General features: G+C 35.6%; 1 protein-coding gene across 2 annotated transcripts in view; it reads right to left on the bottom strand.

Moving 5' to 3' along the window:
* Positions 1-1,629: 1,629 nt before the first annotated feature.
* Positions 1,630-27,672, bottom strand: part of CTNNA2 (catenin alpha 2) — a 500,115-nt gene continuing 474,072 nt past the window's right edge. The window contains exons 18-19 of one of the 2 annotated variants that reach the window (XM_030491748.1): positions 16,611-16,754; positions 1,630-2,788 (exon numbers count right to left, since the gene is read on the bottom strand). In XM_030491748.1, the coding sequence (XP_030347608.1) occupies positions 2,501-2,788; positions 16,611-16,754 (432 nt within the window). In that variant the 3' untranslated portion in view covers positions 1,630-2,500. The remainder of the gene's footprint in view (positions 2,789-16,610; positions 16,755-27,672) is intronic. The other variant, XM_030491749.1, reaches the window with a different exon arrangement.

Below are 27,672 nucleotides of genomic sequence, written 5' to 3'. Positions count from 1 at the left end.
GACTGAGTGATTGATTACAGATTCCTTCTACTACATACTTCCTTTTTAGCCATGGAGCCTTAATCGTCGGAGACTCTGGAAGACATGTTCATAGACTGCACTGTCTACATGCTTTCCTCTAAACATTTCTAACTTTGAGATGTCTCTTATAGCAACAACATCATTTAAAAACAACTGTTCAGTTAATCCATCACAGTTTTAGAGCAAAATACTTCTTCAGAAGGGCTAGTACTTCTATTTGTGGCCACTTGCCTGTCCTAATTTTTCCATGCATCACACAAGGACACTTTTATTTGTCTGGTATTTGCTATTTTTTTCTTTAAACTCAGTATCCATCTTTTGCCTCTGTAATTTCATTTGTAAAGATCCCAATTACTTTTTAGGTGTTTATTGGTATCACAAGTAAAGCCAGTCTGTGTTGGAATACACAGTATTATAGGGAAAGCTCTTCAAGGACTTCCCCACATCTTCCAATGTATTTTCATCATGTCTACAGTTACCAGTTCTGACTGGAGAACTTTTTTATTATACAGTACAACTAAACAAAGCAAAAATAGTAATCTCCTAAAAGGCCCCTGACAGTAGATTTCTTTATATAGACTGTGTAGCAGGGCAACAGAACGAAATTTGGTAATTTGCTATTCAGAGGAATAATCAGTGTATATAAGACAAGTATCCAAACATCTCTTGAAAACTGTAAGGGTTATACATGTCACTTACGGTATACCTCACTGTTTATCACAGTGCTTCAAATCCCCTATGAGTTTATGAATGTTCTCTTAAGTTGTTAGTATTTCATTATATATATAAAAAAATCTGGTTATTGTTTTATTTTCATATAAGTAAGACCTTTTCATAACAATAATAAAATCTTTGCAGTTGAGCCAACTGTTGGGGCTAAAAGGGAATAAAAGCAGATACTGCATTTCTTTGCACTGTGGTCTTTATACAAGTCTACTCAGTGTGGCATGATAGATGACTTCCAAGGTTCTGAGATCCCAACATTATAAGCTCAATAAATTGAAATATTTTTATGCTGTTTCTGAGATGTATTTAAACAAATTAATTTCATCCCAAAATGCACATATGACTCTTATGTATTGAGGCTTAAATCTGTGTCAGATTTAAATTCTGTTTTTGACCCACTGACCATGTTTGGCTATCCTGGTAATAAAACATAAGAAAATGAAAATAATGGGTTTAAAATTAAACAGGGGAAGTTCAGGTTAGATATCAGGAAGAAGTTCTTTACTGTGAGGGTGGTGATGCACTGGCACAGGTTGCCCAAAGAAGTGGTAAATGCTCCATCCCTGGCAGTGTTCAAGGCCAGGCTGGACAAAGCCTTGGGCGACATGGTCTAGTGTGAGGCGTCCCTGCCTATGGCAGGGGGGTTGGAACTAGATGATCTGAAGGTCCTTTCCAACCCAAACCATTCTATAATTCTATGTTTCCTTTCCTTCAAGGGAGGAAAAAAACCAACAAAACAAAACCAAAAAAAAAAAAAAAAAAAAAAAAGAAAGAAAAAAAAAGGAAGAAAAAAGAAAAAAAGGAAGCATTAGGCAAAATTTATCACTGCCTACATCAACTATGATGCAGGAGATATCTGTGCATTAAAAGAGACAAGCCGTATTGAGGATTCCAAGATTAAATGAGTTTATTGAGTTAGTGGTTACAATGGTATGTCAGATACCTGTAATCCAAGCTACACCTACATATTTGCCCCTAAATTCTCACACTGTCAGTTTCCGTGTCTCTAAACATTCCACCACCAGGTCTTCTATTACTAATAATATAATAATCATCATCATCATAATAATCATAATATAAAAGGCAATGTCAATCACCATATTGTGCTTCATACTCCACCATAAGGAATTCAATTGGCAAAAGTAAACCTCTGGTCATATTAATGGGATTAACTGAAATGTGAGCAATCGTAACACTACTAGAATATAAAGAACAAAATATGGTTTAAAAGAAGCCTTTTTAAGATGAATTAGTTTGTATCTGTTTTAAAAATTCACATACTATAATGAAGATGACTGAAAAGTTATATCATTTCATTATTGGGCCACACATTTAAGCATATTGGCTAGTACATTTTTGCACTGGAACAGAAGCAATACAAGCTTTATGGTCTACCATTACAATTCCATTTTTTTTTTCACTTAATATACCTGCCAACCTAATGTTTCTTGCATGCATAAAAATTTCTGGGTTTAGACTTGAATTTATTATCTAACCCACATGTACCCCCATGATGCAAATTCTTTGGCCAATTTAATGCTATAGTTTAGTTTAAAAAGGAAGCTTGGAATAAATCCCTTTCACATGAGAAGAGAATGCCCTAAATTTTGGCATTGCAGAAAGTTAGTTACTTCGATAGTCTCAGATTGCATGCAAATTGACACGGCTTCCCCCCACCCCATGCCAGACGCATACAAGTCGGCAGGTATGCATACAAAAAGAATATAAAACCCTCCTGGTAAAGCTTAGTGGTTTAGAATGAATCCATAGCTTTAAATTCACTTAAGGCCTGTACAGGGGAAATATGTTTCTTCTGGGACCCTCTTCTCACTCTTGTCTGATATTCTTCTGGTTTTTCTCTCTTTACTAGAGGTTTCTTCTCAGGGGCCTTCATCTTCCAAGATACAACTGGTGAGTTCACTGCAGCAGTACCATAGACCTTCTGATATTTAGTAGAAGCCACATATGACGCTTTCACTGTAAGGACCACAGCATTCATCAGATTTTTAGCTGCCTGGATGAGAGAAGTGGCACTGTCCAGCTATAAACAGAAAAGAAAATGAAATAGAGCAAGGTTAACTCCACAACTGGGTCACTGGACCATTTCCTGACTCAAATCTGGATGCTCTCTGATCTTGTTAAAGATGAAATGAATCCTCTCCCTCAGGATTAATCAAGGAGCTTGTAGTAGCAAGCAGCAGCAACAAACATGCATCAAACTGTAAAGGTAAGGCTGTAGTACCTCACATTAAATTTGTAAATAATTAAATGGAAAAGCTTTCTTTGTCTGGGGTTTTCTTCTGTTGACTCTTTTTCTACAGGTGAAGAAGTTGCCTCTTCTTTCACAAAGAAAAGTTACTTCTCACCTAAACCTTTAAAAATTTACTTTTACAGGTCAGAAACCACAAAAACAGGTCAACGGGGATTTTTCCCAAGTGTTCAGGTTTGTTCTAATTATTCCTATGTAGCCCGGGATAACACCCCAATGATGTCTACAGGAACAGTATGAGCTTGTTAGAGAATCCCATCTGAAAAGATGAAAGGAGACTTTGAAACCCCTACAGAAATAAAAAGATGAAACAGTTAACAGCAGGTTTCTGTAGCTGCTGTAATACGCGAGCTACTTACGTTCACAAGGAATCTTACTTTATGATTAGCAGGCTTCTCATACGTACACCTTTGCATTTCTCCCATGCATGACGCTGCCTGAGGTTCTTCTGGATGTAAGAGGCCTTAAGAACTTGTTGAATTTCAAGCTATTGGGACTTCCGGTCAGGAAGCTTCCATCATACACTGAAATCAAGTACATATCACTGGCCATTTTTTTTCAAAAGGATTTAAGCTGATAATGGGACATCCAAAGCAACGTCTCAATGTTCCAAAATGTGAATTAGGCACTTGCCAAATTCAACTGTATATCTTCAAATTAGTAGGTGCTAAAAATATGCTCTTAAATATTGTAGCAACCCCAGTTACTATTTAGGATGTTCAATGATCCCTTCCCAAAATACTGGAAATGTGGGATATATTTTTTGTGATAAAGCCTTTCAGTTCTACCATGGAAGCTGCCTCAAATTTTTATAAGTCTTTCCCAATCTGTATGAATGATTTTGGATGTAATATTATTTTAACTCTTTAATTCCACCCCACTTGCTCAGTAAGTTCTTTGCTATTTTTACTCAGTATATAAGGCCTGTCTCCATCCAAACCTTTCCTGCTCCATATTTTGGGAGCACATGATTCCTTTACATGCATGCTAAGGAAGGTACCCAGGATAAATAGTCGTAAGGCAGCAACAGAAAACATACTATACTTCACCTCAAATGTGTTTAATCATTAACAGAAGACGAGTTCAGGAGAAACCTCTCTCTGAAGCACCAGTGATTGATGTGAACAAGAATTAACATTACAGAAAGCTTGTGTCTGGAACACATAAATCTATAGACTTACCTATTCTTTTTTATTTCTTCAGCTGTGGCACTATACTCATTATGATTCATTAAATATATAAACAGTTACATACAGTGAGATGAAAAAAGAAAGAGCATTTTAATGATTTTCATGTACTTGGTGCCATTCCCTGAAATGAACAGTTAATTGCCTACCCCTGGTAAATATTTTTCTTCAGGACTAATTTGTATTTTCTGTTAGGAAAAAAAACTAAGTTGAAAGACAGAAAATTACATTATATGGCAGAAACACGACTGTTCAATAGGGAGTAATGAAATATAATTCAGTATAGTGTTATTCTATAACCACACTACTGCATGATTTATAAGGCAATCTGTATGTTTGTTGGCAAATAACAGATCATACTCTATTAAATTAGGATATTCTAATTTACTGCAGAGATCTACAATCAAGCATTATTCATTGTTAAATGATTCTTTTTGAAACACTGGTGGATTGATATTGAATATAAAGTGTTACCATCACATAGCATTTCCTTGATAATCAATGTGGATAAACAGACTGGATCATGCCTATTTTGCACATTCCTGAAAAAATTCAACTTGTGGAAGCCTTCTAATAGCCTCGTATTTTCCAGTGTTTCTTTATGAAAAGAGTTCTGGTAGCTGTTTCATGTGGGGCATATATTAAGGAACACAATGACTAAAGGCAGCATTTTGAACTGAGGCAGCACTGAAATGAAATGCTTAAAACCATACAAAGGGTGCAATCTACACCATTAAACACATTAGTAATTTTATGGAGTATATTGATTAGGGTGTACAGAAGCATGTACTTCTGCAAGACTGGATGTGGATTTCAAAGATGTCTTTTAGAAAACCGCATTACATATTTTGATGCCATTTGAATTATCTCTAGTTCAATCTGCTGTTACAGTAGATAAGAGTTCCCTATTTTCACCATTATTAATCACATTTTAACATGTAGATGATTAGTCCTTGCCTTAAAGTCTATTCGCATTGTAAAATGCTTTCAAATCTTGAAATCAGAAAAGAGACATAAAACCCCCATATTAGTATTAGGCTATAAGTGTTCTCCAAAATCGTGGGTAGCCATCCCATATATCCAATTTGGCTACCTAAGCACTTCCAGTGATTTTCTTATTGCCTCCAGCTCCTTGCTTCTATTATGGCTCAGTAAAGAAGAATTAAACTCAATGAACATCATTTCAATTAGCATTTAGATCTTAATACACCACTGTGTGACTTCAGTTTTAAGCTGTGCTTTGTAATCAGCGGACTACAGTGGCATAAAGCTGGAACAAGGCAGCAGTGCATCAAGCCCTTAGTGTGTTAATTCCTTGCAAAATCTGGGCACAGAAACGTACACACTTTTCCAAACAGATAATGTTAATAATAAATAAAAAAAAAGAAGGAAAATTAACATTTCAAATAAAAGTACCACTAGGAAATTATCGCACAGTACAGAAGGCAAATTTCACTTCCTAGCAATGCTTAGGGAATTATGAACATAACAGAGCCTTTGACTTGCTACACAAAGTAATAGTGTTCTGCTACTTAGATCTCTTTACAAATATTTTTGCCTCCATTTAGGAAAAACCAGCCCCTTTAAACATAAGAGATAAATCCAGGTTAATGGCCCATAAAACTCAGTGAACCCACAATGCTGGGGAAAATTCAAAATTCATGAAGAATCTAAGAATCACTGCACTGGAGCCAGTTGCTTACCCAGGTTAAAACTGCCATTTACCCAGAGAAGGCACAAATCACTCAGAAAATAATGAAAAATGATTTTTTCTACAAGCTAACTTTGCAATTAGTAAATGCAAGGGTATAACACTGGAGCAGCAGAGCCTATTATCTGCCAAGAAGATCATTTCAGGGTTTTTTCCCCCTCAAAATCCTTAAGGCTTTGAGGAGTTTTTGATCTGCTTATAAGCTGTAATGCATTTTTCTAGCACTATATGTGGAATTTTCCAGAATCTTGTGACAATCAACATTTCTTGCTTCTTTTACATACACACGTAATCTAAGTAAAATAACCAGCAATTACAATACCAAAATAGCTGAAGAAATGAGAGAGCAGAAAGATGGAAAAATTTCTCCGTAACAGCAAGCAAATGAAAAGAGATGTTCTCCCTGCATTGTTACATCACTGTAATGGGCAAGAATTATACCACAGTTTTTAGAAAGGAGAAGATTTAATTTCCAGAGATATCTTCATATTTATAATCACAAATACAACTCAAAAAGTAAGAGAAATAAGGAAAAAAAAATCTATATGTGCAGTAAGCAAAGATATAGTCTAGGTAGTTTTAAATGAGGTGGTTGTTTAAGAATGTTCTACATTATTGTTGATTTTAATGCATGTTGGAAAGCAGAGAAAGACATCAAAATAATTGTAGATAGTTCCTAGTCTGGCAATATTTGAGCAGCGTAAACAGAATGACCTGTGAAATTATAGACCAGTTCAGCTGACAGCACTCCCATATATATGACACACATAGAGCAATGCTATTACAGACTCCATATATAAAGGGAGGAAAGAAATACAGTTAATGGTAACCAAATGATTTTGTGGGCAAAAATATTTTCAGAGTAACCTACAACATATTTTGATGTGATAAAACTTCAGATTGCTTAAAATAATTCTGTCTATATAATTGGACCTTTGAAAGGTGTTTTGCTTGGTACTCTGTTACAGTTTGTTTAAAAACTCAGCTGATACAAAATTAACAAGGCACATACAGAATGATTCCAAATACTCTAACAGCTAAGTTTCCCAAAGTATGTATACACAAAAAATCACTGCTCAAGGGTGACTTTTGCAGTGAGCTCTTGGAGAAACTGTTTGTCAGCTTTACAATATTAATATTTCTGTTAAAAACTTGGAAAAAAGTCACTTAACTGATGAAATTTGCAGCTAACGTAACAACTGGAAAAGTGGTAAGTCATACAGAGGTCAAGTGATTGAAGTGACTAATAAATCGGTAAGAGTCAGAGATGTAGATTTCAGTTTTAACTTTACAGCAGATGATACCTACGTATACAATAAGGAGCTTTATTCTATGCAGGATCCTAGGCAATCACTCCTTGAGTATACAAAAAGGAGGACAGCCGAAATAGGTTAAATTATCATATTCAGTTTATCGTGTGTCCACAGTTATTGAATACTGAGTCCTCTTCTCCATGCAAGAACAATACTGAGGAACTGGTAAGAATTTAAAGAACCTCAAAAGCCAAAAACATCTTTTATGAGAAAGATTCAATCAACTCTCTTTTTATCACGAATAAAGTGAATGATTAAAAAATGAGTTGATTGAAATCAGCAAGTACATGGTAACAGAAAAATGATAATATTTCAAGTTCAACAGATTAGGCAAAGGTATAACAAAACTCAATGTCTGAAAGATGAAGTCAGTCATTTTAGTTATTAGTGAGATAAAAATTTTTTAGCAGTGATATTAATAAATCACAAGAACTCACGAAACACTGATTCCACCTCTAGAAATTGTGAAATCAATACTGAATGATTTTGCTTAATATGTACACTTTAAGCATAACTATTGGACATTTTTAATGCACATCAACTCAGGAAGCCTATGAATCAGTTATGCAGAATGGCCCATATTGACCTTGAAATGTACGAATGCAAAAAAAGAGTATTAGTAATTACAGCTAAATTGAGTTTAGTCTGCTTTACTTTGTACAGACTGGGAGGAGGAATTGTCACTTAACATGTTGAAAAAGAACCTGTAACCCTTTGAATACTCAGCCAAGACTTGATTTGCATGCCTTTAGCGGGTATTTTAGGCTATCTTAAGATAGCCCTCAAGGCTATCTGTGAATTCAGGGTGCATTTCCTGCTTCTCTTCCTTTTCAAAGCAAGTTCATACTTCCATGGACAGCTACAGTTGCTGTTATCACAAACCAAAAGTCTATTAACAGCCTCTAGAGCAACTAAGGGTACATGAAGCAATTATGAATCTGGACAGTGAATCAGAAATGTCATTTTCCCAGATTACATTCTCATGCAACGTTTTCCTCTCAGCTGTGCTTAATATTAAATCCAGTCCTACGTATGTATGTAAGATATATGTAAGAAGAAAGATCTTATTCATAATACTTATGTCTTACATTTCTGTGGCATATTTCATGCATAAAATGATACTATTAGTGACAGCCAATGAAAGAATGGCCTCTTTGCTATTCTGATGTACTCATCTATATAGTAGGAGATATCTGCTATAGGGGATAGCAATGCAATACGTTGGCTGAAGCTGGATTTTAGTCAGTCACTTGAGAATACGCATAAACTTTTTGCTAGATATGGGTCCATTGTCAGAAAACTATATTATATACTTGAAATTCTGTAACAGACAAAATAATGTCATAATTTGGAATGCAATGTGTCACTATTGTGTTAAAAAGTGATCTGTGGCTAGATAAAGAGTATTATATTCTTCTTTTCCTAGCTATTTGTTTTCACATTTGATTGCAATTAACTTACTCCTTTCTACATGTTGAATATTTAATTCATTCTGGGGGTAGTTGTGTTTTATAGCTGGCCAATCCACTGAAAAACTGTCCTCATTTGCATTTTTTCAATTAACATATAGGGATTCCCAAGCCCATTTGGTTGTATTTAATAAATGTTGCCATCTCTTAGGACAGCAGAAAGCACAGAAGTATACCAAGAACTATGGATATCTATCTGCCTTCTATGGAATTTTGTCATTTTAAAAAACGTTTAATTTACATGGTCAATGATCTTGGATGATTAACAGGATACAGATTTTCATATGACTGTTTTGAAGACAGGATCCTACCTTATCTTCAAGGAGAAGATAAAACAGGTACAACAGAGATGAAGTCCAAACTATACTTGACAGAATAGGCTAACTTAAACTACATTACCAGGATGCTTACTGAAGAAAATTGGAGTAAGAAGTCTTTTGAAGCTCAGTATTAGGCCCAATAAAAAAGTCATTAATGTAAATCTATATTTAAGTGGTCTGTGTATCACCGCGACTGTATACACCATTTTACACAGGGATTCATATGCCAGAAGTCTACACAAGATATGGCATTGTCTGAACCTGATGTCACAGATAGAAAAGCTCAGACAGGACTCTGTCAAAAGCATCTCAGTACATACTTCCACTTTGCACTTTCATATCCAACTGCAGTTAAATCCAAAAGAGGAAATACAGGATATATATCTAGTCTGTGCAACTGATCTTCCTTCTCCTGACTCAAGTTCTGACTTGTATGTAATTTGCAGATAGCTATCATTTTTAAAAGTCCAAAATAATCTAGTGCTCTTTCAAATTGAGTTCTGGATGCAAACCTATTGTTCTTTATCTAGAGAACAGGTATAATAACAAGAAAAGCCTGTCTTTTGTACAGTCTTACCTGAAGGGAGTCCAAATCAAGTCTGGTTGGCTGGAAATTGTACTCAGTGATAAATCACAGGAGACTTCAGATGCAAAAAAAAATCAATACAGCATAGAAACACTATATTCTTTACATAAGGATGTGTTATCTCCTGCTATTCCTCATGGTTTTGTCACAATGCAAACAAAAAGAAAAGCAGCATAATGCAGGGTTTCAGATTGCAATGTTGAGAAATGTGATATTTTCCCAACTTCTGTTTGCATTTGTAAAAGTGTCAGAATTGTATCTCTATGTGAGTTATCTCCACGTCTTCAACTGTGAGGATCTGTCACATTTTGAGGAAAATTTGCTCCTTCAAGCTAGCTTCGTATCTCTAAAGTTACACTTGCCCAGGTCAGCACAAAGACACTTTGAAGATAGCTGCTCTACAGGCATAGCTGCCTTTTCTTAGGAAAGGGCCTGGAAACAATGCATCAAACAGAGTCAAAATGAATAAAACAAAATCCTCTTGTAGAATGGAAGATAGTACCAGGACAACTGCTCCTTGCTACCTAAAGTTTGCCTGCTATTGTTCATGTATATTTAATGTCTCATAGAAGCAGATAAAGGGCTTGATTGTTCAAGATATTGATCACTTCTGAGGTGCTAAAAGGCTTTTGTTTCCTTGGAGTTGAGGGTTCTTGCAGTGTTGCTCAACTCAGTCAGTGAAAACATTCCTTTCTCTGATTCCATGAGCGCTTTCCAGGACTTCACAACACTATGCAATGAAATAAAGTAACAAAATTCAATCTCCACAGTAGTCTCCAGGACAGAGCCCCATTTCAGCTTTTCCCAGCACTGAAGGAGCTAGCTTAATAATACATGGCAAATCATTTGTAAAGGAAAGGCTAACATTTTATTCCAAATACATTATTCACAATTAACTGTTCTAATTGTTTGACCAGCTCAATCAATGGTTAAATAACATTCAGTAAGTGTTCGGTACTGAAAGGTTTTTTTCCCCTGGTCAATTCCTAACTATAAAATTTGTGAATGCATTTGCTTATTACATTTTTAACTTTAGCTAACACTAAATGTTATATAAAAACCTGCAAAACAACTAAGAATTACTGGAGACTGCAAAAAAATGAAACCAGAACAAAACAGAAACACTTGCAAAGGCTGTTGCAGTTTACAAGGAAACAACAAGCAAAGATGACGGCAAAGAAAGAATGAATTGGATTAAAATTCAAAATTTTACTTGTAAAATCTTGCTCTGAATTGTAAAGGCTCATTCTTATTACTCAGATTTGGTTATGAAAATACTCATATAATAATATAACACTTTAGGATTAAAAAAACCTTTTGAGGTCATCTAGTCCAATGCCTTGTTCAAAACAAATTGAGTTAGATAAGATTGTTCAGGGTTTTTCTCAAATTCAGAGTATGTACAAGGATGGATAATCTCTCACATCTCTGGACTAGAGACCTCCATTCTCCGCTTTTTTCCTTCTATCTAACTTGAATTTCTATATTAAAACTTCTGCTTGTTGCACCTTTTCGTGTCACTATGCACCTCTGGTAAGCCTGAATCTGATTCTTTTACATCCTCCTGTTAGGTAGTTGTAGACAAAAGTATCTCCCTTTAGCCTTCTTTTCTGTATACATGTCAATGTATCTAAAAGAGTAGTGTACATGATGTTGGTGATTTCATTTTCACTGTTACAAGAGCAAGTGTCTTATGCAAAGGGAGAAACTGTGAAGCTGTAGAAGGGAAGAAACAATATCACCAATTATTGACAAATATTTAATAGCTCACTCAAATCAGTCCTATTCTGTTCTCTTAAAACAAAAAATATTTGTGTTAGGAAATTCTAATTTACTTGATCTCTGGTTTTTTTTGCCACTCAGTGCTTTAGCTAGTATTTTCCCCAAGCAACAAATGCAGAAGTACTTACAGCTTCAATGATTCACATAACCCAAATGGTTTCTGTGCTTTTCACCTCAGGACAATGTTCCCTACACAAAACCAAATTAATTCAACTGCATCTCCAAATCTTCCCTCTAATTCAGAATTTATGTAAAGGAGATGAAGGTATAAACTCAGCTTTTGTTTAGAAGAATGGAGAAATGGAAAAGCATTTGAACTCTTTTCTTACAGAGCTTTTAAATTTAATGTTGTACGTTAGTCATGATTATCTATAGATGTGTCTGCGCTTACTTGGCATTCGTAAAAATTGTGACTGAGTATCTTTTAATATTAGTCAGGATGCAAGAACTGTTCATAGCTGGCGGCACTAGAACCCCCAGAAGCACTTTTTCAGATGTCTATAATGGAACAATTTCGCTAAGAATGCAGGCAAGATAAATAGGGCTGCTCATAGAAACCATTGAGGTGATGCGTTCGGTGACCTGGGTGAGGTTTTCAGAGTTTCCATTTCTATAAATGAAGTCCTACCCCGCACACATCCTACCTAATTCCAGGTGCTGGACCAAGGCATTCCAGGCTCCTTCTGTGCTTGGTGGAGATGACCAGGAACCATGGAGCACTTGAGATGTTTCATGGGTTCAATTTTTATGGAGATGGGTCAGAGTACCTCACCTTTTTAATTATACTTGAAGATCCTAAATTGCATTAGATTCCTAAAGACTGCTCAGTGAATCTGGGCAGAGGTATTCAACATCTGCCCAAAAAATTGCCCTTGGATTTGACCCAGTAGTCCAAGAATTCAAACAAACTTCATGAATATTTTTGAGACGGTTTTCCTTAATTCTTTTCTTTTGATCCCCAAAAGTTTCATATGGGGGAAAACCACATACTACAAAACATATCAATCTCTCCAACCTACAGAAGCTAACAAGATGGGGCTTCAAGACAGCTACTTTATATAGATAAATGCTCCTTAGAAAACAATTTAAATATTTCTGTCCAAAAGAAATCAGGTAGTTTCTTTCTCCAGCTAAGTTCACAGAAAGTTAACATCACTTCCATATGAATACACACCCTCAAAAGACCCCCAAGGCTAAACCCTCTGATTCCATGCTTGCCTGGATTCATGGTTTAATTCACCTGCCCGTCCATGCCTCTGTAATAGTTTTAAGATGTTACTAATCTAATCAGTCATTAGTGTCTACCTGAAACAAGAGTATCTGCTCTCTAGAAATGGAGATTGATCTCTGCTAATTATAAAGGAAGCCTGGAGTGAACATGTCAGATGCAGATGTTCACACTTGGCTAGATGAATCACATAGCAATAGAGAGAGTAGCCAAAAACTCTTCATAATTCAAGTAAAACCTTTCTGAATAATAAAATGCTCAGTTTTCATGACACCATAGGCCTACTCATCTTTTGCACAACTTGAGTGGGGTAGCTTCCCACTGTTACTGCAAGATTTCTTTCCAACTCTAAGTTTTTCAAACCGTAGCTCTACAATGAACTCTTTCTCCTCTTAGTTTGCTTATGTATTTTGTTAGTTAAATACTTTTTGGCCATCCAGAGTGGAAATTGGAGTATAGAATGGAAGACAGAGAAAAGCTGGTCTTGAAAATTATTTAAGCCTTAAAGGAGGATGTAATGCTTGAAACTTATCATAATTCTATAGATCTTTTCTGCCCTAAGTGTGGCTCAGTATTCTCATTTGCATAAGGGAAATAATAATATTTACTTCTGTTTTCAGTTTTACAAGCGTACATGATTGTGTTTCCTTTGATTTACTCAGAGTGGAGAGGTAAAAATCCAAAGGATTATGTTGGAGCAGAATCATGTTTAATGATGTCTTTGAGATGCAACTGTCCTAGAAACAGAAAGTCCAGCGTGTTTAAGCAGTCCTAGTTTCCTGCAACCACTATACTTAGTGCAAGTGCTACTGAGCATTTTTGTTGACAATTTAAATGAGTTGAAGTCAAAGTTTAAAAGCATTGCAATTTAAATCAACACGAAGAGTCCTCTAGACTGCTGTGCACTATCATTGTGACTTCTTTTGCTTAAATAAGATTAAATCAAAAGTAATTCATTTTGAGTCAATGGTGTTATACCAGCCTAAAACTGCAGTAGGAGAGGGCAGGGTGATAAGCATCTATCTGCCAGCTGACACCGTTTGCAAACAGATGGTGCATTTCACAGCTCTCCCTCACTTTTCATATAGAAAAAGAAGGTAAGAACCAACCCACAAAGTTTTAGTTCAACTTGTAAGAAGAATCAACCTGACAAATACAAAAATTTGGGAATTTTACATAGCCATCTTAACAACACTGAAAAAATGTTTGATCCCTATATGTAATCATACATCATTAAAGTATTGCTCACCCCTTGCTAGTATGAATGAGGAACAAATCTGTAATTTAAATGCTGACCTCCTTAAATATATAGGTATAAATATGCTAGTTACTGGTTTTGCTTTCAGTCAGTAAAACAGTGTGCTTGCAAACATAACACAATGCAGTTTTCAAGAATGCCTTATCATAAAGTAACTTTCTGTTTGTAAAACACTTATGAAGATTTAACTTGTTTAAATTAGCATATATTGGGAGAAGTTGCTCAGATATTTGCTTTAATAGTTTTCATACTGCACACCTAATAAAATCAGCTGAAATCTAGGCCTTATTATATTTTACTTTAATTTATGTACATGTAAATAATATACAGTTAAAATAAACATTGCAATTGACTGAATACATATTTAAGCCAAAGCTGTAAAATACAGGATCTGTGCACTTTTTAATCATAGCTGCCTGTGAAATAATTTAACAGGGGAATTAGCTCAGTAAATGTAAAATTAGGCTATTTATTCTCCCCATGTAAAGTTACTCAGGTAAACTCACATCCTGGGATTGCATAGACTAAAATTCACTATTAGATTTGGCACAGGCATATTCCAGGTTAATTATCACAACGGTTTATGTCATTTTGAATATCATTCCCTCTACAAACTCCCCCCTACACCTAAGTCAGCCAACTGCTAATTTTCTCATCTTACAAGATACATTTAGAGACAAATTTATCTGGATTTGAAGTAATCCACTGACATCTCTGTTCCACAATACCCCCTCAGTGTTGATCGCTATCTCTAATTCACCATAATTACTGAATGATACCAATTCTGATTTCCTGTTCCCAACACTTTTAAATAGAGTTTCCCTCTCTATGCCACCAAAATGCTTTCATATCATTGAAGTGAGATTAGGGGCACTGTACAGTTGGTCCTTAGGTTTTACTAATTCTGTGCAAAAATTACAGCCTCTTGCATTATGCAAAAATAATTATGCATAAAGACAATTTTGTAAACTCATCAGCAAAGGATGTGCTTTGGATCTAAATTAAATTTTACCTCAAAGCATTTGCCTCTGGAACGAACATACCTCAAATCATCTTTAGCAACAACAATTCCTATAAAGTTTTCCCAGTGAAACATTAGAGATTGACTAACCTGCTTTTCATTTCCTACTGAAAAGATCCAAGTTTGCTAGGAAAGCTAAATTGCCAGATAAGTTCTTGGCTTTGCAAAGAAATATTTGGAGACTTCAATGTTTCATTCACTAAAGGAATAAGAAGTAGTAATAAAACTCCTTGCATACATTATTCAAAGGTAGGAAAGCTACCACCACTCAGGGAGCCAATTTTTATATTCTTTGTCCTTATTTTTCTCTGTGATGGGAAGGGAAACAGCCATTAGTGAAAGTTCTGGTAGCTTTGAAAACAAGACTTTCATCGCCTCAGAATTTCATTCGGATCTCTTATGCATTGATACAAAGCGCATCACTAACTCATTAGAGAGGAATATCTATCCATCACTACTGATCAATCCCCAATCCGTGCCACTGACTAGAAGATGGAATGGTCTGCATCCTATACCCAATTCCTCAAAGCCACGTAGTCACCTGAAAATAGAAGTACTTCATCAATCAGGCTATGGACCACCTCTGCTGAAAAGGCTGTGATTGCACTCTCTCTGTCTTTGATATACAGAGTATGCATTCCTGTCTTTTAGTGCCTTTCACTGAGATATGACAAGACCCCACATGGAGCTGGTAAAGAGCTTTAAATGAATAACAACAGCAAGATTTGTGGTATTCCTAAGGGCCAAAATCTTCATATGATCTTTCTTCCGCCCTTTAGTATGAGAGCTCTGACATCTTGACAGCTTTAATAGATACCCAAGAGGCAGAAACCAGAAAAGAAGATCTTCGTAGTCCATCTTGTCTTTTTTAAAATGCTGAGGAATATTAAAACAGTGAAGCAGTAATACTTGGGGACAAGGGAAATAGGTTACAAGACAGTGCTTTAAAGTAAAATAGTAATGTTTAGGTAGTGACACAAGAAAAACACCAAGAAATTTGGTTAGCAGTATCCCTGCCCATCTCAAGCTTTTACCACAGTAAAAATCAAATGCTTTGATTTATAATTCCAAAGGTTAAATCTCAGTTACATTTACTGGGGTATTCCTGCTTAATTTTACATCTTCTACAATTTACTTTTTAATTTTATTTCACCCATAAAATAGGTCTTATAAATGGCCTATTGCAAATACATAGCTTCATAAACATTCTGGATAAAGCAAATAAAAAGAGTAACAGAGAATATAGAAAATAAAAATCCCATCCGGTATAAGCAGGCATAACCCAGAGTTAATAATGATAAATATATAAACAACACCATCTATCTTTAATCCCATAGTACTTTAGAAAAATTATGGCCCAGCACTACTGCAATTGAATTAGTGGAAGTTTAGCAATTGATTTCAAGGGGACCAGAGTCTGCCTTTTCACGATGCAAGTTAAACATTGAAGGACCAGTTTAACCACCAGTAAATGGGCCACCTCTGCAAAGAAACGTGATCATTGCTTTATGGAGATCATTAACTCTAGGATTTCGGAACAGGAAGGAAAAGAGTTTTTGCAGGTGAGACAACACATGCAATTCATTCTGTGAGCCCTATGGTTAATTAAAACACAAAACCAACCAAAGTAAGTAAAAAATCCCCATTTTCATGTTTTTTTCCCCTCCACCCCCAGATCTATACAGTTAAAAGACATAGATGAGACAGGAGGTTACTCACCGTCGAGGAATCACTGCTTCCGGTCTCAAGTGTAGCTCCCTCAGCACAGGTGGGTGGGTGGGTAGAAAGTTGACTAGCCCTGCCCCCATCTATGACATCACACTCTACCTCATAAAAGGTAGTGAAAGTGCTCTGAACTCCAGTCTGATTTCCGAGAGATACAGAAAAGAGATAGTGAGAGAGAGAGCAAGAGAAAATACTGCGCCATAGCGTAGAGGTGAGGAGAGAGGAAAATGTGTGCTGAAGGAGCTATGCTTGGTCAAGGAAACAGGGACTCTTCCACGATGAGTAACCCCGCTGTCTGGTGGTTCCTCTCACTTGCACCCATAGCACGGGTTAGACGTTGCCCTAACAGGGTTTGCTAATTAGGAAAGGGGATTAATTTTAGCACCTTTTGGTGAAAACCAGAGAGGATAGAAAGCTCTATCCCCATTAAATTTATTGACATCAGATCAAGCATGAATTTGGTGATAATAAACTTCCAAGTAGCATTATTTTGTGTATGGTTTTGAACAGCTGAACTGCACAAAACCATCAACACTGATGCAAGCAGCTGAAATTCCAGTGATTATAACTGGAATTTCACTTCTGTGCACTCGTGTTGAATTAACATTACATGATCCAGACCTCTGGGCTGACCCTTGAATAGAGTAAGCCAGAGGGTAGACCACCTACACCTCTGTATGAAGGAGGTCAGGTTTTTCTCACATTGAAAATGAGAGCTGACAAACTGTGCTGAAGGAACAAGTGAGGGAAGTATCAAAATTCTGGGCATACATTTATTTACAGGGCACACTTTAAAGTTCCAGAAAATATCGACAAAATTGCAAAGGGGTGATGTTTTTAAAGACTGTACATTTTTAGACAATGACAACCTTACAGGCTGAAGCACATCTTTTTTTAAACAACTTTCCAAGAAGAAGGATTAAAATGGGATATTCATTCTAACTTACTGTAAATGGAATTTTTATCATCCAAATTCTGGGAAAGCAGGTTTGAGAGTAAACATAATTGCTTATATTATCCACCAGGATTTTCTTAATAACCTAGCTGTATACTGAAATTGAAAAAAATAGTATATGCTGCTGAACCTAACTCTATTAAATCAAACTGCTCAGAGAATGGGGGACTAGTCAGTGCCTGTAAAGAGTGCTAGCATAAGATCCTGCCTTTTGAAAGAGGAAAAACGAACACTCCTTAAATCTCTTCTAAGAGCATGTATTATACGCATACAGAGTTAATACTGACGTTTTCCCTCAGGCTTTTTATTGCTACAAGGATCATGTAAATTGTAATCTAATCATGATTATTTTTTCAGCCTTAGTAACGATTAATGTGTATTCCCTGCTCTGTTCCTGTGCTCCTTTTTTTTCTCTCCTTTCCTTCTATTGAAAAAACAGTGTGATCCATGTCTAGTAGCAGTCACTTCACCTAACAACAGAGGTCAAGTGTTTTTCTTCTTACCCTTCAAAACTTTCATCTCATTCTAAATCTGCACTATCTGCACTGTTTTAAAGTTTTGCTACTTTAAAACAGCATATTTGTGGATTTAAAAACTCAACAAGTGGTCTGGTTCAGTTGACTAAGTGAAGAGCTATTGTGACTGTTAGAGATGATATGTAACTTCAGGAACACAATGCAAAACTAGGCTGCATCTGAGTAACGCAAAGTGATGATAGTGCTGTGAATTTCAGTTGGTAATTGAATTAAATATATCTGTCTGATTTCTCATTACATCATCTTGATTTCAAGCTATTTGTGTGTATGAAGATAGGAGGAAAACCACCTCTGGTACGCTGTATTGCATCTACTCCTTATTAACTAGTATGTCTACTAGTATGCCAAAGAGAAAAGAAAAATTCAACTTTTAAAGGCTTTAATGGTAAAAACTACCAGGCAGAATTCAGTTAATTCATAACTTAGGTAACCTATGACTTGACTATTGCACCACAGTTGTTTTTGCCAAATAAAGTAGGAACATATTTTGAATTCCTGTGACCACCAGGCCTTATGAAGCCTAAGCAACATTCCTCATTCTGATAGAAAAGGATGTTTAAAGAATATATCCTTAAATATGAGAAATATTAAACTTGTAGTAGCAGTTCTAAGATCTCCAAAAAAGAAATAAATGGTCTTTTATTGGAACAGAAGCAAGTGGAAGTAGCACAATTAAATCCCAGAAGACTGAGTATGGCCAAGAATATTCTTCAGTAACAACACAAGATGAGAAATATGGAGAAATATGGTAGATTCCATCATGATAACATGATATAAATGCTTGAATAGATTAGGTAGCAGATAATACCCCAGATGATATTTTGGGGCTAGCACTGCTTAAATCTGAAGTCTTATTTCGACCTGCTTATTATGATACCTGTAGTTGATGAAGAGAAAAATAAGGGAAGAGCAAAAATGATAAGACTGATTTGTGAACATACTCTAGAACACATTACTTGCCTAAACAGCGAACACAAGTAGAGAAAGAATATACCTAGCTGAAAACATTTCAAAAATGTACATACATTCAAGAAAGTAAGGAAATCTTTGAAGTGTTCTAAGGAATACAACTAAGATTAATTAAATGAATGCATGGAAATGCAAAGAGACAGTAAATGAAGACTTTGATACTCTAAAATATTTTCTTAAGGGATGTAGGTTACGCCTAACACCATAAGAAAACTATATGAATGCAGATCAAGTCACTGATTTAATTACTTGCACCCAGGCACTAGAAATCAAGCTAAAAAAAGGGTCCGTGTTCAGTCTGACATCAAAGATTTACCAGAAAAAAACACCAAAGTGCTTGCTGTCTTGCTTAAAAGGATGGACAGATGATGGGGAATGGGCAGGCACCACTAAGGTACCAGTGGCTGTTCTCTATACAGTTTGAGCAGGGCAAGACTACGAAAAGCTGAGGAGTATCCATTCCACAGAAACATACGTACTATTGGTATACCTACAGAAGGTAGAAATGGATCTATTTTAAGAAATAGGAACAACAGGAACAATAAAGGCCATGTAAAAATGTCAAGCTGACACATTTCATGAAAGTTTGAGACCTCAACACAGACACGCCTCTGAACCAAAGATGTCCTTTTGCTGCTATGGATCAGCTTGATGGATGAATGGAAAAATCATTTTTGTTCATTATCTGTCATAGCTAAGGAATGATGAAATATGTAACATCCCATCTGAGACTGAGTAAAGCTGTAACTTCTCTAATTTTTTGACAATGGGAATGCTGAATCTAGTTGCAGGTATAAAAAAGGATCGAAATGTTTCTGCAGTCTTTTGGATAAGATATTGATGCTCTAATCCAGTTTCACAGAGTTCTAATTTGGTCTTTGATGAGATTTAAGACACATCACTGGTATGTTTTGTCTCATTTTCTAGTGATACTATTACCTAGCTGGTAACCTAGTTCACAAAGTATTTTTGATGATGTATTTGTTAGAATTAGAAAGAAATGATGTTAAAAGAAAGCATTTGAGAATATCTAATAGTAAGAGGTTAGGATTAATTTTTCTAATACAGGATAGGTTTTTACTTTAACTCCATATCAATGTCTTGAATACATTATACAAAACAAACCCTTTTTGTTGATGCAGCCGCTTATCAGTTATTTAAGATTAATGATGTGATGTGAGAACAGACATATTCTTCCTTAGCTCCTGTGAGTTTCATAAATAATCATAGTAATAGTAATAGCAATATGTGTGGAAGAAATATTTCAGAAGTTAAAGATATAAGGCAACTTTTAAGTTTCCTCGCTCAGTTTGATCTCTTCCTAAAGGCTATTACCACCTCCTGCATTTAATGGAAATACATTCCTATTGGGAGTTTTATTAAATACTTTGTTGTAAGCAGTTTTTTTTGGTATTTGCAATTGATTCTGCTCAGGCTGGGAAAACCTGTTGATGTTTTCCCTTTAGGGCATGTTTTCTTGTCTGTGAGTGTTTCCATGTGTGTGTTACTCATCTGCAACTTATGTTGTCAAGAACTGTAATTAAAGGCAAAGAATCTGAGGAGTCTGAACTGAAGTTGTTATTCTTTTAATATCTGCAAAAGCATCATCTGATATTACTTTTAGAAGTGAGATTAAGTCTTACCAAATCAAGAACTTAAATAATTGCAAAAGCTAAAAGAGTTACTCCTGTATAGGAAACACAGTCCAATGTCTCTTATTGCATGTTAAATCTGTTATGTAAACTCAGTTCTCCATAATGCCATGTTGTAATGCATGTAAGAAACTTAATTTTTATTTAAATCCTCAGGATGTACCTATTAGCAAATCTATGCTGTGCATTAAGGAGGCCACCTGAGGATGCCCCAGGGCAAAGGAATTCTTATTTAAGAAAAAATGGTGAAGTTTGGTCCCAAACCACCTCCTTTAAAGGCAGTAAGATGAGAACAGAAGTGAACATGAGATAGTACTGAAGTCCTCTCTTTATATTATTTTTTATAGGAATAGTCCTCTAGGACCATACTTTAGCACATGTTAGAATGGTCTCTAGACCTTGCTAATTATTGTAGGCCTGGTGCAGTTTGTGTACCAGAAAGCCATAATGTTCCTATTTCTTCCCATCTCATTCAGCAGGAAAACAAGCTGTATTGAAGCCATAACTGCTGTAGCAGACGAGCTTTGAATTCTGGAGTGGTTACTACTTTTAATGCAAATGCAGTATACAGTGAAGCATACACATTAGTATTTCCTTCAATTCTCTAATCTTTTTCTATGATCATATTTGTTTCAAGCTTCAATCTTGAATCTGCTTTGCTTTGTTCTCATGGAATTAAATGGCTTAACGTTTGGTATCAGAAATGTTTTTCTTTGCAGAAAATTCTTCTAATGAGAAATTTCAATATATTTAATCTTCAGAAATTCATGAATATTTGCACCTGGTAAAGCACAAGAGTGTGTTCCCTGTAGCCAAAATGCTTCTTAATAAGGATAAAAGTCTGACCTGTCTACATTTTAACCTACTAAATGCAGACATATAGATTGTGCACATGCTCCTTGTCTCCATGAATATATTCTAATGAAGACAAGTGCAGTGGAATTTTGTTTTCCAAATGAAATTCTAGACAACATCTTTCCATTTATGCAGTATATATTGTTTCATTTTTATGTGTATGTGTTTGTATGTGCCTTTTTACACAGTATTTCCTTAGTCCTGAAAACAGCCTTATAGCAACACATTGTAGCTTCAAAGCAACTGAGATTATTTAATAAAACATATTTTCCTGCTGAATTTGTCAGTTATGTCTTAAGCTTCATTCATCTACTTTTTCTCACATAATGTAAACTCTGCCCATCACCAATCTACCTTCACTCAGCTGCTTTGAAGAAATAACCATAACACTAATAAAAATGAATGAACCTCTCCCATGTCTTCCGTGCTATTCTTTATGTGGATCACACTTATCCCTCAAATGCCCAAAACTCAGGATACATACTCAGCTACACTTACAAAGGCAAAACTATGTGAACTCACAGACTTAAAAATAAGATCTATGGGCTTCTTCACTTAGCTGAGTTAAACCTGTAGAAATGTCACTTGAAAGAGACCTCTAGTTGTCTCCTGTACAACTTTCAACTTGAAATTAGTTGATTGTCAGCATTAGACCCACTCAGCTGCTGCACTGCCTACCTGGGGCTTGTATCCCTTCAAGGATGACAGGATGACAATTGTATAAACTCTCTGGGCTCCTGGTCTGTGTTACCTTTACTGGGAAGCAATAGGCAAGCTTCATCTAATGAACTAAATCTTTATTATTTTGACATTTTTGGAAGAGGTATTGCAAACAGCATTAGAACCAGTATAGATATATCTATTTATGCCTTTTTCTTCTATTTGTCTTTGAGCTGTTTAGTAGGATAATAAGGAATTCTTCACTGTTTCAACTTTCAGAAATCCCTAAGACAGTGTTTCTGTACAATACATCATATATAATGAATACATGACCATGAGGGATTTTATCAGCACTTATTTTGATTAACCTGCATATAGCTCACTGATGCCTTTATCCTCTAGGAGCAGTAAATTTCATCAGTGTCAGGATGATACATTTTTTATGTTACCATATCATCAGGTAATCCCTTTCCTGGATAGTGTATCGAGAGATACAGCCTGTGCCAGGAGGTGTTGGAGACTCTTGTATTAGTCACAAATAGAAAAGCTCAAACAATTTGTTCCAGGTAAAGTCTTATCGGAACCTGTATATTTATATGTATCACGTGCTTCATAAAGCCATATATTTTAGGACAAAGTACACTTGCTATGGCTTTATTTCACCCTCTCATATATCAATATGAGTTTATTCAAACACATATGCAAAGGCTACTTAAATATATCTCCATCCCAAAAGACATAGCTGATACATTTCCCTATATTTTAAATTTCTTTCATTTATGCCAAAGCAGATAACATGAGCTAGTTGAATATATAATGTAAATCAAGTTCTCTCACTTTCCCCACCTAGCCCCAGACTCCCTGTCTTTTTACCGTGGTAACCTCAGAGCTGAAGTAAAGACCCGAAGTTTTTATTTTCTCTCCTTGAGTGTTCTACTAGGAGAGTAGAGATTATTGTGGAGTCCAACCAACTTTACGGTCCTGACTATATCTTGGTCCTTTCCCACCATTGCAATTCTTTGATTTCGTTTTCCTGTCTTACTTTTGGTTTGGCTTTTTCTTTCCCTGCCCCTTTCATATCCCATATTTCAGGTTGTTTGGCTTACTTCCTTATTATTTCCAAAGTCCTCTCCTTTACCTGATGCTTTCAAGTCTCAAAACAAAACTCCTTTCCATCAACCCCATCCTAAACAAATATCTTACCATGAGTCGATCTTTTTTGACAAAAGTCAAATTATATTCTTAGGTAATTTAGTAATTATCTATAGAGTCCCTGGGTCCATCTTTCCTTTCTCTTTACTAATTTGAGTATATTCACTTGTCATGTACTATCATGACACAAACACTAGTCTTGCAATGGCATCAGCTTAGATATAGGACTGTGTCTCTTCTTTCTGCTGTGTAACTCTTTGATCAACCACTATCCAACAAATATGAACAAAGAAATTATTTAGGAATAACTGCTCTTACCCTCAGCTCCAAGTAAATAAAATTACTAGCAGGCAAAGCACAAAAACTCTATTAGTGATATCTGTTTATCATTAAGTAAAGCTAGGTCTTAGCTCAGGTGTTTCCTACTGAAACCACTCACAGTTTGCCAGTCCAAGCAGTCCAGCCCAGAAATATCTATAAACCCTGATTTGTCAAGCTGTTTCTGTGAGTATACTTCATGCAACATTCTTCCATTTCTGTTATAAATGAATAGTAAAACTTATTTCCATGCAGCTAAGTAACAGGAGTAACCTTTTTGCACTCCCGAGAATCTTGAAGGGGCCCAACAGTTTTGTCAATTTGCCAACTGTCCCTTCAGCCAACTTTCTTTTACATAATGCTAAATTCTTGCCTGATTCAGGAAAGATTAAATTATTTTATTTACCAAACTCCAAAACAACACTTTCTCCATAATCTTAAGCATTTTCAATGCAAAGGTGCTCTCCAATTGCCTATTTTAAAACAAACAAAGGAAAAAAACCCAGAAAGGCTTTCTGACAGGTGAAATGAAATACCACAGCAGTGGCTCTTAAGCAACTGCTTATGCACAGGCTCTTAACCCAAACGCAGGGAAAGATGGACCTACTTGCTCTTAATAGCAAGTGAACTTCAAATTTCTTGACTTTTTTTTGACTCTACAGAATTTTTAAGTAGCAACTTGGTACTTCACTGCCCATACACATACCATCTTGCTTTTATAGCACAAGGTAGTTCAGGGTGATGAAGCCTTAAATGAAAGAAAAGTAGGACCTTTAAAACATTTTAGTTTACTAGATGTAAGATCCATAGGCAGAATTAACAGGGAAACTGTCTGCCAGCTCAGCCTCTTTACGCTGTGATAAATTATGAGGTTCATTTTGTTTTGATGAGGACTAACTCTTTCCATTTACCTCATTCTTATCACTGATAAACATACAGTTATTTTGCAGTATATCCCACATCTATTAATAATTTTATGTATCCAACTTCCCAGTCCAGGTGTTACAGGAATCTTCATAATGTCCTACTCAAAGTTAATGGGGTGGTCTAGCAATTTTGCCTTCTTTTTTCCCCTAAAGTCTTCACTTAAATTCACAAAGCAAGAACTCATAGATAAAGCTACAATCTTAAGTAAACTGTCTTTTATCTTCAACATATTGTAATAACCCTTCTCTTAGTATCATAGCTGAGCCTATTATGCTAAGATAAATGGGCCTTTGAAAATAATTGGAAACTGGACCCAGCTAAAGTATGTTTGGAGTGTGCTTTGGCTACCAATTCACTAGTTTTGGACAGTGTTCAGAGGTACATGGCTGTTACTCTGTATGACACTGCATATCTATCTGGCTCAGAAGTTTAAGACTCTTTGGGCAAATTTTCTGATCATACAGCTGATTATATCTGTAGACTTCTAAATCAAACCTGAACACGATAGGGGGCTGCCTTGGATATGGGATTTTCTCAGATTTTGTTCAATCTAATCTTGCAGGAAAGACTGTAGCAAAGCTACTTCCATAAAGAAGAGTTTTAAAAAATGCAAGCTCATAGCCGAAATGGATAGTAGATAAATGAGCTGATCAGCTTCAGAGCAGCAGTAAACAGAACAAGTGGATATTTATTCTAGAGTAAGAAATGAATATATAGATCTGCTTTATTGTAATGGTCTAGCTAACAAAAGTCAGAGAGGATACTAAAAAAATAAAGCAGCCCTAGAGTTAGAAGACTGAATTTCTATCCAAATAACAAACATCATGGTTAAAATCAACTCTATTCAACAAAAGTAGCTACCACAAAAAGGCTATCTATCAGTAAGAGTTAAGTATATGAAAATGTTATTTACTTCATTGAGAGTAGCATACGCTCAGCACCTCAGAGGATTCATTCCAATACAATAGCGCAACTGATTATGAAGCAAATATACATTACATTAAATAAACCAAGGCAAGAGACAAAGAAAATTATTTTGAACTGCTTTTAGCCCGTGATTTTATTAAAGGAGGTTGCTTATTCTTAGGAATTAGAAATCGAATATTCAATTTAAAAATTACAGAACCATATATCTGTTTATGGACCAAAGTCAGAGAGGAACAAGGATTTTATTAGGAACAAAGATTTTTGAAAATATTAATTCCTTTTTGCTTTTATCTAACTTCCTCCTTACCCCTTTTCTTTACTTTCTTCTCTAAAATCTTCTTCAAGTTTACCAGGCCTTGCACTGAAGAACAGGTAACATAATAGTTTTCTATTATGTTTTCTCTTATTTTACTTTTCAAAACTCAATTGGAATCAGGAGTTAAGAGTCTCACCTTGTAACATAAAGGGCCAAGTCCACAGATAGTCTAAATTGGCCTTTCACCATTAATAAGGTAAAGGTGATGTATGCTAACTCTCAATTGCCAAATCTTACTTATCTGGTGAAAATAATTTTGCTGTCTGCATGCAGGGAATTTGATGGGAAAGATCAAAGGAGAGAAAGAGCTGGGGGAAAAGAAATGGAAGAAAGAAAGGGAAAAACAACAACAGGTTCTTTACTGAAATTAAAATTTACACTTCAGGAGTGTGACATTTTCTTACTTTTAGATCTGTTTTTCTATTTGCAGCAAAGTCAATGATGCCAAAAAGAACCACTTCGTATGCTATGCTAGTATCATACCAATCTATAGAGGAAAAAGCAAACAAGATCAACTTTATGCTTATTTTCAGAGATAAACCATACAGAACTACTGAATCCTGGGGAGAAGGGAAAGAAATAGAAGTTTCACCAAAAGATATATAGCACATTATATGTTATGTACACAGTATTTTTGAAGCAGTTGCAACATATTTTTCTCTAAGAACTGTGAGAACTGTGGGGTGGTTTTTGTGTGTTTTTTAGGTTTGAACTGGTTTTATGCCTCTTTCCTTTATACAAAAATATACATATGCCCATGTGTGGATTCATACACTCGTATGCATACATTAATTTAAAAATATTTATTAATATTTTTAATAATGCAAAAGTTCAAGCAGAGATTGTACTTCCCGTAAAAGTTCTGAATCATAACTCATCTTTTGGATCAATCTGAATTATACTGTGGTTATTTGAAAACACAGTAGTAAATTACAATATTGTAATATATCGTGGTGCTTGATATTTACATCAAAACGCTTATATATTGTGCATTCACATAAACTTACATCTGTAGTCATAGGTTAGGAAGCTTGAATTCTGGATTTCTATTGAACTTCTAACTTTGTACTGTATGCAAGTTGCCAAATAATGGTATTTCATTATTTCATTATTTACATTTCATGTAAATAAAATACTACTTATTTGCAATTGGCTATCCAAGAGAAAATGAAGAAGAAGATGGAAGCAGAAGCAGCAAGTAGACAAGCAGATGTAGATGTGCACTTGGATACCAGATCTCTGGATAGCAAAGGAGCATACAGTACCCAGCACCTTGAAGATAAATAGCTTGGAAAATACTATCAGGAAAGCACTTTACTAATGTGTTACATCAGATAACACGATAATGCTCGCAAAAAGGGATGCACAGGAGTTCAACTCTATCACCTCCTGTCCAGAGCAACCACATAAGAAGCAAGTTGGGCAATCTTAAAATTATCTGTATGTCAGTAGTACCGAGTCTTTGGAACAGACCCAAATAATTTCTGTGGGGGAAGCTAGTTTTGCCTTTGCAACCGACTGTGAAACCCCAGCTAAACAGAAACACAATGATGACGAAGCCTGGTAAGCAGCAGATGCTAACAATGCCAGACTGGAAATGATGAAGTCAAGCAGTTTGGCCACTTAAATTTCACAACGGATGGTGATGTTCCATTAACGAATAGATGCTAGAGATTCACAATGGCTTATTCAGCATCCACATACACTAAATAAAGAGACTTGAAAAAGAAACACACACAACCACAAAAGCCAAGCTGGTAGAAGCACTGATTTGGGTAATTGTTATAGA

Source organism: Strigops habroptila, chromosome 7 (genome assembly GCF_004027225.2).
Source record: "Strigops habroptila isolate Jane chromosome 7, bStrHab1.2.pri, whole genome shotgun sequence".
Taxonomy (NCBI): Eukaryota; Metazoa; Chordata; class Aves; order Psittaciformes; family Psittacidae; genus Strigops; species Strigops habroptila.
Note: the sequence above shows the minus strand (reverse complement) of the source record. Positions and strands in the feature narration are given on the sequence as shown.